The sequence below is a fragment of the Chionomys nivalis genome, chromosome 14 (genome assembly GCF_950005125.1).
Source record: "Chionomys nivalis chromosome 14, mChiNiv1.1, whole genome shotgun sequence".
In the NCBI taxonomy this organism is placed as follows: Eukaryota; Metazoa; Chordata; class Mammalia; order Rodentia; family Cricetidae; genus Chionomys; species Chionomys nivalis.
The window spans coordinates 68,756,068-68,773,348 of NC_080099.1; the positions used below are offsets into that span (position 1 = coordinate 68,756,068).

Genomic DNA, 17,281 nt, shown 5'->3' on the forward strand with positions numbered 1-17,281 from the left:
CTTTCCGTAGCATGCAGTGTTCTCACTGGACTTATAACCTGAAACTCAGGAATAATGTACAATGAGATGAACCTGAGGAAGCGCCATGGCTTCAGCGGATCACAGAACTGTGCAGTAAGGGCGGGCAAAACTGCTTTCCACCCTTGAGCTGAAGATACTAACTTAGAAAAATCACGCTGCAAAATTACCAACTGGCAGGGAAAGTGGGAGGGGAGATGAGTTGGATATGATCAAGATATGTTCTATACATATGTGAAAGTGTCCAAAGAATTTAAAATATTGTTTAAAAATGCATATACACATGGTGGGGAGGGAGAAAATGGATCACAGCCAGTTCAGGAGACAGAGCAATCTACCCCTCCTGATAATATAAGCTGTCAAATTGACTCAGTTCTTCACAGTCAAACCTCACTTCTCAGCAAGCTAAGAAAAGGCGATTTGGCTTGGGCAAGTCAGTGATTCGTTTTATTTCCCAATCATGCATGAAAATTCACACTTCCTGAATTCTAAGATATTCATATGACTTTTAAACGTTGAAATCTAGCCTCTTGATGACATTTTTATGGTTAAGAAAATAGATCGTATCAATGAGGCATAAAATAGGAACTGTACATGATTGCACATGCTTCTGGATGTATCATACCGCTCCAACATAAAAGAGAAAAGAAATGTGTTCAGCCTGCTATAATTTATATTACTTTTCCAGATCTTAAAGAGAACTTTTCTACAATACCATATGTCACTTTCTAAAGGCACAAAAGTTGTGAGTCTATCTCTTTTTAATAATATGTTCATCGAAATTCACCTTATGATGTCAAATATTTATAAAAAAAATAAACATTATCACTACCCCAAAGAGGTCTGGAAATGAAGTCATTACCTCACTGAGCCCCAGCAGCCCTGTAGTTGCCTTGGTTTATAAACGAGGGAACTGAGGCACAGAATAGCTAGCTCACTGTTGTAAAGGGTCACATAGCAAGTCAGCAGGATGCCAGAACAGGTCGGGGCAGGCTGACTGTAGACCACAAAGCCACCCACTGTACAAAGCTGCTCCTGGCCAACCAGGAGGTGGGTGGGCATACAGCCTTCGTGAACACGCATGTCATGACTGACATCTGTCAAACACCAACAGATTACTAACTTGTTCCTATGTTGGTGTCTTCTTAATTTTAGTGTCTTCATTAGGAGCTCTTTGGCACATCAGAGGGGAGCCCTGCAAAGCAAGTATGTAAAACGGCCTTTAAAAAGTTGTAAGTACAACCAGTATGGTTATGTTCAGTGAGAATCATTTTGGTGGGCTGAAACACTGTTATAGAAAGCCTCGGGTAAAAGATGACATAATACAACCTAGGTGTGCAGCCCACTGGTACAGCATTTGCCCAGCATGGGTCAAGCCTGACTTCAAGTCCCAGTGTGTGACTCAAAAAAAAAAAAAAGTGGCATGATAATGGTTTGTTGTGGTGTGTGCCTATAATCCTAGCTGTTGGGAGGCTAAGGCGAGAGGATTGTGAGTCCTAGGCTATCTGGACTACATAATTAGACCTTTTCTCACACACAAAAAAGTGACAATAGGTACATTTGGGTCATTACTGATAAGACCTGAATTAAGCTTCAAAGGTAGCTCTTTGGAAAAGAAAACTAATTCATAACAGAATCAGCATTCTACAGCCTTTGACCCATGACAGAGCTCTGTGAATTAAATCACATACAAATCTCTAGGGAGATAGTCAGGAGCGACCTTGCTCATCTCAAAAGAGTAAGGAGGCTGAGGGCCCTTCTCCCCTCAAACTAGGCCCACCCTAACTGAAAATGACCTAAGAAACCTCAGGATCTTTTGGTTTTCAGGGGAGCAGTAACATCTTATTTGTTTCTAGCAGCGTTTCCTAGACGCGCTACACTCTGCACACGACAGCAACAAGAACAGCAGGCACAGTAGAGCATCGCTGGTGTCCGTTTTGGCCTAAATGTTGACAACGTCTGTTAGAACCATACTAGCAGCTGAGGTTCTTCCTCTCATTCATGTTGCTCGCTATACCCGAGTCTGTTGCTAAATGATGCTTTTATCCACAAATGACATAACGATTTTAGAACTATTAGCAGCCATTCTCCAGCTTCCCCCAGAAGCCCCAGCCCAGGCGGGTGCCAAGCTAACTTTCCTCTCTCAAGATCTGCCTATTAACATTTCACACAAACTGGAGGCCAACACACGTGACCTCTTATCTGGCTTCCCTTATACACCATGATGTTGTCAAGGTTTGCTTATGTAACCTCCATCAAGATTTTACAGCTCCTTTTGCTGGATACAACTCACTGTTGTTACATACATAGATACACCTATGATGCATCTGGTTTACTATTCGAGTGATGTCATGAACAGCGTGAGAGTGACGGCTGGTGAGCGGGGTTTCTGTGGGTGCAGTGCTCATTTCTCTTAGGCACAAGTAAGACCACTGAGTCACATGGTAACTCTGTGCTTAACTTTGTAAGGAATTACCAAAGGTTTCCAAAGCAGCTGCACCGTTTTGTATTTCTACCAGCGATGCTCAGGGTTTCCAGTCTCCTCATAGTCTCATCAACACTTCTTACTATCAACACTTTTGTTATAACCATCTAAATCAACACAAGGCAGCATCTCATTACAGTGGCAGTTAAGTTTTCAGAGTTGCTTTATCTGTAATCATGTGGAAGGAGGTATGCACATGTGAGCACGGGTGCCCATGGAGGCTAGAGAAGGGCTCCATCCCCTGCACTGGAGTATGGGTAGCTGTGAGCTACGTGGCACGGGTGCTGGGAACTGCTCTGGAGGAGCAGCACTTGTGATCACCCTCCCGTCTCTCCTGCCTCTTCTGCTGTTTTGTTTTGTATTTTCCAGTAACTAATGATGCTAAGTCTGCTTTGTGAACTTGTTGGTCATCTGTACTCAAATCTTTTGCCTGTGCTTTGAGTTGTACTCACAGTGTTGACTCAAAACTCCTTATTTTGTCTTCTAGGACAGTATATTCTCCATTAGTTGTTGACCTAGGCCAATCTTCTTGATTCCCCTTCCTCTGACTTCTCAATGTTGGTAAGTCACAGGACTCAGCCCTTGGTTCCTTTCTCTTCTGACTTTCATCCAATTTCATAGTTTAATATCATCTTTATCTTCTCAATTTCTCACCAGCAATCTGAGACAATGGTTTGGAAGAAGCAGCCTCTGCCCTCAAATGACCAACCTCTACTAGAAGGATAAAGAGAAATTCATTCTGCTCCTACAGACAGTGGTACCAAACCAGAGACTTGGGTGCTGAGTTAACCACACAGATCTGAACAGTACTGCAAGGACTGAGACCCGCGACTGACACCACAGCTCACAGAGGCAGCAGGACCCACACCACAGCCAAGAGGCCGGCTAAGACAGAGACTTCAATAGAACCTACCGTACGTCTTCTACCATAAGTTTCAGAAGATCTAGAATCCAGCAGAGAGTACTCCACACAGCAGGGAAAACCAGCACTTGAAAAAACAGCGAGACAAAGATGAGTAATTCTTTATGGCAACGGCCACACAGCACACCAGTAAACAATCGTAGGAACTCTGAAACAAGCCCGAAGGCCCATGAATAAATGAAGCACATAACGAAGAACAAGTAAAGGGCACTGAAAACACAGGAGGCAAAAGTTAGAATTTTCTGTGTGGGCCTGAGAGCATATAGAGGCAGAATACAAAATAAACTGTGGGCTTGAACACAGAACAATACAAATTGTCCCATCTGACAAAAGAAAAAAATCAATCAACTGTAAAATAGATGAACATAGGGGCAGAGAACTGGAAAACAGTCATGAAAGAGCCAACGTTTGGGGCTGGGGAGGCAACTCGGTGCTTAAGAGGACTTGCCGCTCTTCTAGAGGAATCAAGTTTAGTTCCCAGCTTTCATGTCCAGGGGCTCACAACAGCCTGTGCCTCCAGCTCCTGAGGGGAAGGGGGTCTGACCTGTGCAGACACCTGTAGGCATGTGGTGAACACTCATACCAGCACGTGCGCGCGCACACACACACACACACACACAAATGGCTTGAAATGTCCAAAGTTGATGGAAAGCTACATCACAGGTTCAGGAGCTGCGAGGGAGAAGCCAGAATGGGACAAGACTAAATCAGTCTATACACCACTTCTACTTCTTGCCCAGACAGCCCTCCAGACACATAGCGCCAGATGTGCGGACTTCCCATGGCTGTTTCTGTCAACAGTGGTGCTCGAGAGTCTAGGGAAGCATCCTTGAGTCCTCTCCGTCTCTAACTCAACTTCAATTCACTATGAAATCACAGAGCCTTATTGTCTAAGCTTGGCTAGCACCCGATCACTCGCTTCCATGGCTACTACCAATATCAACCATCTCCCAGTCAGCTCCTTATACCCATCTACAGACACCCAAAGAAATGACTTTGAGATACACAGCAGAAAACCTCCATCCTAGACTCAAACCCCCAGCTGACTGTTTCATTTTCAAGTCACCCTATGGCTTATTATTCCTTGACCTCTTCCTCTGTTGCCACCTCCTCGTTCATCTGGCCTCCATGCTGCTCCTTCTGCTTTTTCTATAAGCTCTGTCCTAGGGGTTAGAGAACTGTTTATTTTGTCTGGGCGCAGGCATCCATGTGCATGGCAAAGTCCTCCACATGCTCAGGACTTGTCTTCATGGCAAGCTTCAGCTGTCCATTCTCAATAACCTCTGTTCTGAACAGCCGAAGAAAGGCTTCAGCTACAACCGTTCCATACTCACCACAGCCTCAGTCTACTTCAGCCCTCCATTGCCAGTTCCAGTGTCAAGCACACTGCATGAGTTTATTACGTATACATTTAGTATCTGTGACACATCCCAGGTCCCTGCTGGAGTGTCTGGCACATGGAAGAGATGTAATAAATAAATTCTTAAAGGAATAATATGAACTTCCTTCTCTGAAAGGGAGAATAAGTTGTATTCATTTCCTACTTGGGCATAAAAGACTTTAAGCTTAACGTCTTAAAATAACACATTTATTATCTCAAAGTATTGGCTAAGAGTGCCGCTCACCTTGGCCAAGTTCTCTGCCCAACATCAAAAGTGCAATCAAGATGTCAGGCTGGATGCCACTCTGTCGGCTCTTGGCTGAGCCACCCTCAGCTCCTGGAACCCAGTTTCAGATCCTTGCCCACAGCTTCCTCTAAGGGAAATTCACTACCTGACAGCATTTGCCTTTCAGGCCAGTGGGAGAGTCTCTCACAGGATAAACGTGTCCCCTCAGAAAGGGCAGTCCCATTGGAAGCTTCACTCATCAGAGAAAACCTCCCCATTTGAATCAACTGGCTTATGGGACCATAAGCACATTCACAAAAGTTCCTCATGCTTGTCACATGATGCCACCTAATATGGGAGTCACATCTATGACAGTCAAGATGCTGCCTTGCTCAGGGGGATTGATCGTGTGTTATACGCACCAGGGGCAGCCATCTTGGGAACTTCATAGCTTAGACAAAAGGATAGACCTCAAGTTGCCAGTTGGCCAAATAAGGCCCCAAATTATGGTATTCATTGTTCAATGAATCAGAATCTCCAGGAAGAAGAATGCAATAAAAACCCAGTTACCACCCTCAGATATTTGATGGCCCTGAACACAACAGCCCCAGATTGGAAGTAGCCCAAGTAGCCATCAAGGGGACACAGGAAGTTGGATAGAAAAGCATGGAAAGCTGCTCTTCCAGCCTGGAAGAGGGAGGAGATGCTGACACTGGTACAAAAGCTTGAAAGCTTAACTCAATGGAAATGTTAGCCACAAAAAGGCAAATACTATATTTTACTTACGTGACATTCCTGTAAGTCCCAGTCTCTGGCCTCCATCTTTGGAGGCCCGGCTCCTATACCCGCCAAAACTTGACCCCTCCTCGGAGGGGTGTCAAAGTGGCCCACCAAGCCTTGGCCCCTCCCCGGGAGGAGGGACAAAGCAGCCAGCCAAACCTTGACCACTCCCTCCCCCAGTCTATTTAAACTGCTACCCAGAGAGTAGCAGGGTCTCCGCCCCCCCCCCCCCCCACGTGGTGGTTGCATTTGCTGCTTCCCGGAGCCATAGGAATCCCATTAAACCTGGATATTTTTTAATTCGGCTCCTTGTCATTTGGTTTGATTGGGATTTTTGTGTTGGCAAAGAGCTCGCATTAGGAAAAATTCCTAACAATTTCTAGAGAGATCAGTGCCCAGAAAATAGTACAATGACTGTGTGGAGTGCAGGAGAGGGGGCCTAGGTGGAGAGTTTCAGCTTTACAAGATAAAGAGGGAAGCTATCTCTCTGATCCCTACCACTGTGTGATAGACAAGGTTGAGGATCTTCACTGGCTCACGTTAATCTGGGTTTTAAAGGAAGCAATACCCATGTCCTCTGTTGAAAACAATGAAGGGAGTAAAACTAAAGTTTATTTTTGACAATAATTTTGTCATGTCAGAAATCATCACAGAAACAGTGATTGTTCTAACCAAAGACAAAACTCACCTGACCCAGATCCAAGGTGAGGTTGACTTGGTTGTACTGAGTGCCTGACGAGAGTGGAGGGCTTTGCCACCAGCGCTCAGATCCATCAATCGCATGGGTGGCTGGATGCGCCTTCCTGGAATCCTCCGAATTGCAATAGTCACAGAACTGGCCCTGGGGAGGAGAAAGGCCTTTTTAAAATTTTCAAGGAAAGTTTTTGTATCAGCTTAGCAAAAGAAACGGCCAAAGCAAGACTGCCGTCTCCTAGGCCAGAGGTCAACCTTAGGCAATAGTTTCTCATTCCACCTTCATGTAGATTTCAGGAATCAGACCCAGGTTGCCAGGCTTGAGCAGTGAGGGCCTTCCTTGTGGGAGAAAGCTTTTGCTATTGATTAAAGCTTTTGAGTTTTGGAGTGTTCATTATTACTATTATTATTATTATCAAAAGATTCATAATTGAACAGAGAACATAATACCCCTAAATTTCCAAAGTGTACACCAAATCCTCTTAGAGCTTCAAAAGAAGAACAACAATTCAATAGAAAAATGGACAAAAAATACCCCAGGCCACTCACAGAGGAGCCAGTGAACACTCAGAGTGTGTCTACAATCATCGCCATTAGCAGTCCCAGCAGACTATCTGCAACAGTATTTTACACACAGTCTACCCAGATCTAAAGTGTGGCACAGTAAGTATTAGGGCATACTAGGAGCATAAATCACTGTAAGAACTTCAGAAGCCACTTTGGTATCACTGCTAAAGTAAATTCACACTTAGAACATAACAATACAATACCTGAGCTAAGAACTCAAAAGAGAATGCCTTGATCTGATGCCATCAAAAATTTTTGGCAGCCTGTTGACAATAGCAAAATCCTGAGACTACAGGCAAGCAGGTAATTCAAGAATGGCGTGGTCACTCTGAAAGTGGCTATGTGAACAATAATGAATAAATGAATATTAGTGGAATTTTGGAAGTACATTAGTACATTAGCATAAAATTAAAAGCAGCCCATAATATAAGCATTTATTCTTTAGAAATTATATGGATATAATAAAAGCTATCTCAAAGAAGCAACTGACCATAAATGTGTGTGCCTGTAATTATAACACTTGGGAAGCTGTGTGTGGTGGTTTGAATGTCATTGGCTCCCATAATCTCATAGGAAGCGGCACTATTAGGAACTGTGGCTTTGTTGGAGTGGGTGTGGCCTTGTTGGAGAAAGTGTGTCACTGTGGAGGAGGGCTTTGAGGTTTCCTCTGCTCAAGATACCACCAAGTGTCTTTTCCACTTCGTATGACCTGCATATCAAGATGTCACCATGTCTGCCTGTCCTGATGATAATGGACTGTACCTCTGAACTGTAAGCCACCACCTCAATTAAATGGCTTCCTTTATAAGAGTTGCTGTGGTCATGCTGTTTCTTCACAGCAACAGAAAGCCTAACTAAGACACTGTGGCACAAACCTCACGGGTTTGAGGCCCACCTTGGGCTGTACAGTGAGACCCTGCCTCAAAAAAGAAAACAAAGCAAAGAGAAAGAAGGAAAAGGAGGGAAACAAAGTAATAATTAATAAAGCATTCAGGATGGTGGTTTCCTCAGGTGACTAGAGACAGTGGAAACAGGGACACACATGCTCCCACATGGATTACCATTTAGGCTCTACTTTTGGTTTTGGTAGAAAGTTCATGCAAATTTACTTTAGTATTAAACTATCACACACACACACACACACACACACACACACACACCATGAAAGGACCATAGGCACATGTCATAAATTGAAGATAATGAGAAATCCTTAATCCAAACCTGCATTTGAACCCCAATATTTTTAACAACAATAAATAAGTCAAATGGAAGTCAGGATAAAAGGAGCACAAAGAGAAAAATGCCCCCATATACATACAGCAAACGGTCACAGACACCCCGCACCAGAAGTTTCCAGTATGCAAAGATGACCAGGACAAAAGATTCCCTCTGAATTGTGCTGAGGTTATTCTGTCAATCATGTTTTAAATAAATGCTGATTGGCCAGGCAGGAAGTAGAGGCAGGTCAACCAGACAGGAAGTAGAGACAGGGCGATGAGAACAGGAGAATCCTGGGAAGGAAGAAGCCCCTTCCTCCCTAGTGCCCAGATCATGGAAGAAGCAGGATGTGACCTGCCCCACTGAAAAAGGTACCCAGGTATATGTGGCTAACATATACTAGAATAATGGGCTAGTATAAGTTATAAGAGCTAATACAAAGCCTGAGCTAATGGGCCAATCAGTTTATCATTAATGCAGACTCTCTATGTGATTTTTGGGGGAACCTAAAGGGCTGTGGGAACTGGGCAGGACAAAAACCCCAATGAGCAGGCCCTCATGTTACAGCTGCTGTTATGGTAGTTATGTAGGAAGCAAAAAATGCCTTGGAGGGGGCTAGCAAGGAAGGAAATAAGGGTTGGAGAAATGGTTCAGCAATTAAGAATACTTGCTTCTCCATCATGAGGACAGAGTTCAGATCCCAGTACCCACATCAGGCAGCTCACAAATACCTAAAACTTCAGCTCCAAGAGATCCAACATGCCTTTTAGCCTCTGTGGGCATCTACACATTGATATGCACATACACTCACACAGGCACACAAATAAAACACGATACATTTAAAACAATAGAAAGGACAGGGGACTCTTTAAACAAACAGCCTGTGTAATGCTCCAACACGGGCTGTCCACAGGAGCTAAACCGGCATTTGTCCAGTGGCTCAGCAATGGCATCTGTCAGGGCATGATTCCAACAGCATGCCCTGACAGAACTTTTGTTTTTCTGTTTGGACACTGATTCCTCTGCTTGATTTATCCAAATTGCTAAAATCCTAGAGCATCAGAACTGGGATGAAATCAGAGAAATAACACTAGTGGTTGAGTCTGCCCTTGAAGAAAGTTGCTAGGAGACCAGAGCATATTTGACCATCACATATTCCTAGAAAGTGCTAGAATAAAGATGGCGTGGGCATGCGAGATGCTGGGAGCACCAAGTCACAATGTGTCTGACTTTGTATCTACAATACTCTGAGGTTTATAGCAAAGCACATGAAACCTGTTAGTGGAGAAATGAAGTCAGAAGTGTTCAAGTACCTTGCCCGAGGCTAAGGCTAAGACATGCTGGAACCAAGACCGCACAGAGGTCTGAAGATGCTACACACAGCCCGAGACTGTAGCGTTCTTCCCTGGCTGAGCCGCCCTGCAAGTTACATCAAAGATCCCTGTCCCCCATGGGATGGAATGTGAGGCTGAGCTGGAATGGCGGTTCTGCTGTTCTCCAACTACCTGCTTCCTCCAGAAGTGCACAGAGGCCCGGCTCAGAAAGGAGTCCTGCCTGGAAGCAGTTTGCACGTTTGTCCTCACATCAGGCAGAGAAATCCTGGCAAAAGGAACATCTAACCCCATCCGTCCATCAACAGCCCCATCATGTGCAATTGCACGTGCATTGCCAGGGGCTCCACTCCTAGCCATCACTCTCTGAGACTTTAGAGGCCATGCTATCGGAGTGCTCAAACCTAAGCCAGAGAATTTTCTGCAGGGAGCCAATCCCAAACCTAAGGCTGCCTCTTTGCAAAGATCCTGTTCCCTTTGAGAAGCACCACACCACAGTGATAACAAGGTGATGTGTACTCCGCTTGGGGGCTGAGGACAGCGTGGTGACCTGCACAGTGATGAGTAAAACAGACTCTTCACCCTTAGGACCAGGGTCTGAATCTTGGCTTTGCTAAACCCTTGCGTCTTAGACAAGTCACTTCGCTTCTCTGTGCTTTAGAAACCCTTTATGGTAAGATGAGCGTGTCCAAGCAACTCCTTCATGAATTCCTAAATCATTGTGATGATTAAGAGGTCAGAGAGACAAGTGGGGTGGCTCAATAGAAAAAGGTACTTGCAGTGCAAGGCTGGCAGCCTAAACTCAATCCCTGGGACCCATGTAAATGTGGAGAGGTCAAACTTTGTTCGTCTACATTATTACATTGTGTGTGTGTGACTGGCTTGCATGCACAGTTGGACACTGTACACACGTGCACAGTGGCATACACACAACACATACACAACACACACATACATACACACAAATTCTTTTTCAAGGCAAAAAGTCAACAAATGTAAGTTACATTCAGACAATGCCTAACATCACTAAGTACACACGAGTTAATTACCATCTTGCACTAAGTAGGAGCCCCTGGTTATCTGCTGACTTCCCCTTCCCCCCATTCTGCCCTTTATCTGGTGCCATTCTATACAGTGTGCACAGCGTCATGACAGCACCAGAGTATTGGGAACCAGCTTCTCTCCCACATCCCATGGTGAGGACGGTCACCGAAAGCCGTACTTCTAACATCCATTCATTAATCCCACACGTGTTTTCTGACAGTGGTGAAATCCGTGAGAGATTATAATGCTTACAAGGCTGAAAACTGGGAGGACATGTGGGACTCAATGAGCTGGCTTCCGCAGGGCCTTTCCACCCTGCTGGCATGAGAGTTCTAGCCAGCGCCCAGGCAAAGGCCCAGGACAGATGCAGCCCTGATGACGACTCTCAGCCCTCCTTAGCCTTCAGCCAGGAGTTTGCGCACACATAAACAGCCCTAGGTAGGCCTTCCATTTAGACCCCTGGGTTAAACTACATAGGGCCCATTAATAAGTTCTTTCTTCAGATGGACCCAGGAATACCTAAATGACAACCAGAAACAACTGTGAGCTGGAAAAATACATTATTGTCATCCAAATGCCGTGTTATCCTATGCAAAATACATCCTTTAGATTTAGGATACAATTAGTTCCTAAAGTAGTCACTAACACGTTCCAGAGCAATTTACACAGCTATATTCTAGAAGGCTTCAGAAGTTTTGTGGGTGAGCAGGATGGCTCCGTGAGTAAAGGCACTTTGTCATCAAATCTGAGTTTAAAGTTTGATCCTCAGGACACGCAAGGTGGAAGAAGAGGCTCCCACATTTGGTTCTATTATTTTCATGCACACACACACATACACACACACAATGTAATAAAAATTTGAATTAAAGAAGTAAAAGAGTTTTCTATAAAGTTTACATGGCAGCTGTGGCAAATCCTAGCAGCTTATCGAAGAGTGGCCGCCTTACTTCATGAGAAGCCTCAGTATCTATGTACATTATTTAAAAAGTCTACAGTTGGGAAGGTGGTTTATCAGCTCAGAGCATTTGCTACTTAGGCATGAGGACCTGAGTTCAAATCTCCAGAACCCACATCCAAAGCCAGCATGGTCAGACATGGCCATGACCCCAGTGCTGAGAGGAGAGGAGACAGTGGGGTCACTGATGCCTGCTGGCTGCCTGCCTAGCTGTCTCTAGGGATAAGAAGGACAGTGACAGAGGAATACAACAGAGGTCACATCTGACCTCATCAGACAGCAGTACATACAGGTATGCTTGTGCCACAAACACACACACACGCACACACGCACACAGACACACACATGCACTCAGACATGTGCGAACACACACACACTCACACATGTACACACACACGCACACATACACAAGCTACTATTACTAATGTTATTTTATATTTAGGGAAAATGAAGTGACACCACTTTCCAGCATCAGGGAGCTGGTGGCCTTCGAATAGGACTCAAGTCTAAATTACCAGTCAGAAGTTTTACCCATAAGAACAGCTTTTTGAAGGCAACCCACTGACTGGGAGAAGATCTTCACCAACCCTGCAACAGACAAAGGTCTGATCTCCAAAATATATAAAGAACTCAAGAAACTAGACTTTAAAATGCTAATTAACCCAATTAAAAAAATGGGGCACTGAACTGAACAGAGAATTCTCAACAAAAGAAATTCAAATGGCCAAAAGACACTTAAGGTCATGCTCAACCTCCTTAGCGATAAGGGAAATGCAAATTAAAACAACTTTGAGATACCATCTTACACCTGTCAGGATGGCTAAAATCAAAAACACCAATGATAGCCTTTGCTGGAGAGGTTGTGGAGGAAGGGGCACACTGATCCATTGCTGGTGGGAATGCAAACTTGTGCAACCACTTTGGAAATCAGTGTGGCGATTTCTCAGGAAATTTGGGATCAACCTACCCCAAGATCCAGTAATACCACTCTTGGGAATATACCCAAGAGACGCCCTATCATACGACAAAAGTATCTGTTCAACTATGTTCATAGCAGCATTGTTTGTAATAGCCAGAACCTGGAAACAACCTAGATGCCCTTCAATGGAGGAATGGATGAAGAAAGTGTGGAATATATACATATTACAGTACTACTCAGTGGTAAAAAACAATGACTTCTCGAATTTTGCATGGAAATGGATGGAAATAGAAAATACTATCCTGAGTGAGGTATCCCAGACCCAAAGAGAGGAACTTGGGATGTACTCACTCATAATTGGTTTCTAGCCATAAATAAAGGACATTGAGCATATAATTTGTGATCCTAGAGAAGCTAAATAAGAAAGTGAACCCAAAGAAAATCGTATAGTCATCTGCCTGGAAAGGGGAAGTAGACAAGATTGCCGGGCAAAAACTGGGAACTAGCGGGTGAGGTGGCTTGGGGCTAAGGGGAAATGGGATGAGAAACATGAGAAGGGGAGGATGGGAGGAGCTTGGGGGAATGGGATGGTTGGGATATAGGAAGGGTGGATTCGGGAGCAGCGAAGTATATATCCTAACTAAGGGAGCCATCTTAGGGTTGGCAAGAGACTTGACTCTAGAGGGGCTCACAGGTGTCCAGGGAGATGTCCCCAGCTAGTACCTTGGGCAACTGAGGAGAGGGAACCTGAAATGACCCTATCCTATACTGATGAATATCTTACATATCACCTTAGAACCTTCATCTGGCGATGGATCGAGATAGAGACAGAGACTCAATTTGGAGCAACGGTCTGAGCTCTTAAGGTCCAAATGAGGAGCAGAAGGAGGGAGAACATGAGCAAGGAAGTCAGGACCACGAGGGGTGCACCCACCCACTGTGACATTGGAACTGATTTATTGGGAGCCCACCAAGGCCAGCTGGACTGGAACTGAATAAGCATGGGTTGAAACTGGACTCTCTGAACATGGCGGACAATGAAGGCTGATGAGAAGCCAAGGGCAATGGCACTAGGTTTCGATCCTAATACATGAGCTGGCTATGTGGGAGCTTAGCCTGTTTGGACGATCACCTTCCTGGACCTAGATAGAAGTGGGAGGACCTTGGTCTTCCCGCAGGGCAGGGAATTTGGACTGCTCTTCAGTATCGAGAGGGAGGGGGAATGGAGTGGGGGGAGGAGAAGAGGAGTGGGGATAGGGAAAGGGGAGTGGGGGGAGGGGCAATATTTGGGAGGAGGGGGAAGGAAATGGGAAACGGGGACAGGTGGAAATTTTAATTAAAAAAGAATAAAAATAATAATAATAAAAAAAGAACAGCTTTTTCAGAGATACAAGATGACATCACACTCTGCCAAAGGAGTTTCCCTGCAGTTTTAAGGAAATCAGACCTTACAAGTACAATCCACTATGTAACTTTGTATCCGGGTGCTCTTTGCATCCTCAGAATGTAGAATGATAAGCGTTTAATAATTGTTTGTGAATGGATGGGTGAATTAATTAATTAAAGTTGTAAGGATTGGAAAGAATAAAAACCTGCACACAAACATACACCAAGGAATAACACCAAAGAGTCTAAATACAGAGGAGAGCCGGCTAACACATGCATTCCCAAGCACTGGCCTCTGGAAGCAATGGCACACCAGCCGTGACAAGGGACAAACACTAGACCTTGGTTTCCAAATGTCATGCTCAATAAAACCAGACTCCCTGAAGAACCAAGTCCAGGGCTGAGCCAAGAAAATCAAAATTGCCCTCCCTGAAGCTGTGCCACCAGAAACTAATGAAGGCTAAAAAGTGTGGAGAATCGTCAGAATCGGTGAAATGGGGAGCTCCCAGATCTGCTCTCCACCCCTACTAAAATAACAAGCTGACAGCAGCACTAAAGTCAGCTTTCTAACACCTGCTATAACACCTAGACATGACTGGAATTTGGGGATAAGTTATTTATATGATTCTGTCTAAAGAATTGTAATAGATACATTTTATAGAATTTAAATTATACTTCACTAAAACAAGAAGGAAAGACTCATGTTTCCAAACCCAGAAAAAGATATAAAGAAATCATGTGGTTTCCATCTGTGGAGTAAAGAGACACCAGGAGAGCTCACACCTGAGACATCACTGAACGAGGCCGGAAATGAACAGCAACTCTTCAGAAGAACCTCTCCTTCTGTGGCTGTCGGTTTCTTTACCTCAGACTGACTGATTCAGAACACAAAGACAGTCTGCTCGCTCAGGGACCAGACATTTGTAGCTTCAGCAGCCGCAGAGGTGCATGGGTCCACAGGATTTGCTGGAGAACAAGCTGAAGGAAGTGGCTGCTGCTCTGGCGTGTGGAACATGCCCCTTCACTGCTGAGTCGCCAAGGACAAAGCACTCTGTGTGTCCTCTCCGTGGGCGCTCTATACATGGCTTTCACTGCTGAACCTAGATTGAGGTCCACAGGCACGGACAAATGTGAGGAACATTCTTTTTAAATAAAAGGGAGCTTAAGAGATGGCTCTTCCGCTAAGAGCTGGCTGCTCTTCCAGAGGACAGGGGTTCAATTCCTAGACCCCATAGTGTCTCACAATCATCTGTAACTCCAGACCCAGGGAATTTGATGCCCTCTTGTGGCTTCTGTGGCTGCCAGGCATATACATGGTGCACATATATACATGCATGCAGGCAAAACACTCATCTTTATTAAATTAATTTATTTTATATTTATATTAGTCACCCTTAAATGTATAGGACATTTAGTCTGAATTCTCAAAATAACTTTTATCATTAGTAATTGTTACAAGTATGTCAACAGGCATAGGAACTTTCTTAAATTTCCCAACCTTCACTCAAGGATTTTACATGAATTAAAGGAAAATCCTGTTAACCTTAAATAGCATGATTCTCTTTCACAAAAGGTCTATAAACAGAGCACTAGAGTGACTCAGTTTCCTGTTTCTGCCCATTGGTCCCAAGTTACACAAACACACAGCTCAAACTCTGCTATGGTTTATAAGAAATAGCAAACATTCTCACACTTTGTCAGTGTGTGTATGTGTGCATTGGTGTCATCACGCTTATCCACGTGTGTATTGTGCATTGGTGTCATCACGCTTGTCCGTGTGTGCATTGGTGTCATCACGCTTGTCCACGTGTGCATTGTGCATTGGTGTCATCATGCTTGTCCACGTGTGCATTGGTGTCATCACGCTTGTCCACGTGTGCATTGGCCTCATCACGCTTGTCCACGTGGGTATGTGTGCATTGGTGTCATCACGCTTGTCCGTGTGTGCATTGGTGTCATCACGCTTGTCCACGTGTGTATGTGTGCATTGGTGTCATCACGCTTGTCCGTGTGTGCATTGGTGTCATCACGCTTGTCCACGTGGGTATGTGTGCATTGGTGTCATCACGCTTGTCCGTGTGTGCATTGGTGTCATCACGCTTGTCCGTGTGTGCATTGGTGTCATCACGCTTGTCCACGTGGGTATGTGTGCATTGGTGTCATCACGCTTGTCCGTGTGTGCATTGGTGTCATCACGCTTGTCCACGTGGGTATGTGTGCATTGGTGTCATCCGAGTCAAACACAAGCTCTTTCCATGAATCCCGGTGGAGCTCAGGGATGGATGAAGGGTGGGTGACCTTGTCACTGTACAAATTCAATCTCTGCTGGCAAGTATGTGCAGTTCATCCTGATAATTACGGTGTTTATATCAAGCTAGTCCAAACTCTTAGGTTATATTTTCTTTTTCTATGTATAAGGATTTTCTTTTCACTATTTTTATTGATGTGTAGGGTGTATGCCTGAATGTGGTTATATGCATAAGAGCACAGGTGCCCATAGCAGCCAGTGGCATCATTCACTTGGAGCTGGAGTTACAAACACTGGTAAACCACCTAATGTGGGTGCTGGGGACTGAACCCGGGACCTCTGGAAGAGCATCAAGTGCACCTAACTGCGGAGTCATCTCATGTCTCAGCTCCTGACCGCGATGCTCTGTTTCCAACAAGTCTTCCATTTCCACATCATCATTGCTTTTGCCCAGTGTCCTCATACACAGTATCTCCAGATTCCGCAGGTAATCATGTATGAGGTATGACATACTCTTCGCTCATCCTTCACCTCTACCTGTCAGGTTAACTGCTCGACAGCCTTTGACTCCTGCCCATCCACCCTCCCAGCAGCCAATGTTCTCTAAGCTCTTTCTGTGTTGCAGGCTTCGCGATAAAGCTGAGAACAGGGACAGGACCCTTGGATAACAGAAATCTCTCAAAACAAAAACTCAAAAATCTGAGTAATAGCAAGAATACAAAATCTTCCTTAAAGGATTTTTAGGGCCATAAATACCACAGTGAATAATGTTCACATGCAAACAAAACTCACACTTAGAAATCGCCCTGCCTGTTGACACAAGTTACCATTAAAATAAAATATCAGTATTGTTGTAGATGCACTTCCAAAATTAAACCTCTACCATAGAACCAGATTCTATTTTAAGAAATGACCTTTATTCATTTTTGTAACATTAATTTTTGTAGATACTTTTGGCATGAATTTCTAAATCCTGGCTGGTCTCAAGAATTTATTTTTAGGAAGTTTGAGGAAACAGAACTGCTTTAGTTAACCCCTCCACTGCCAGTCTCTAGCTGTACATGAGCCTCACTCAGATACAAACAAGGGTCATCATAATTGCTCCATC

General features: G+C 44.5%; 1 protein-coding gene across 1 annotated transcript in view; it reads right to left on the reverse strand.

The window, feature by feature from the left end:
• The window catches only part of Lama3 (laminin subunit alpha 3), a 214,227-nt gene that overhangs the window by 189,693 nt on the left and 7,253 nt on the right, over window positions 1-17,281 (reverse strand). Inside the window, exon 2 of the mRNA XM_057789086.1 lies at window positions 6,501-6,653. Coding sequence (XP_057645069.1) covers window positions 6,501-6,653 — 153 coding nt within the window. The remainder of the gene's footprint in view (window positions 1-6,500; window positions 6,654-17,281) is intronic.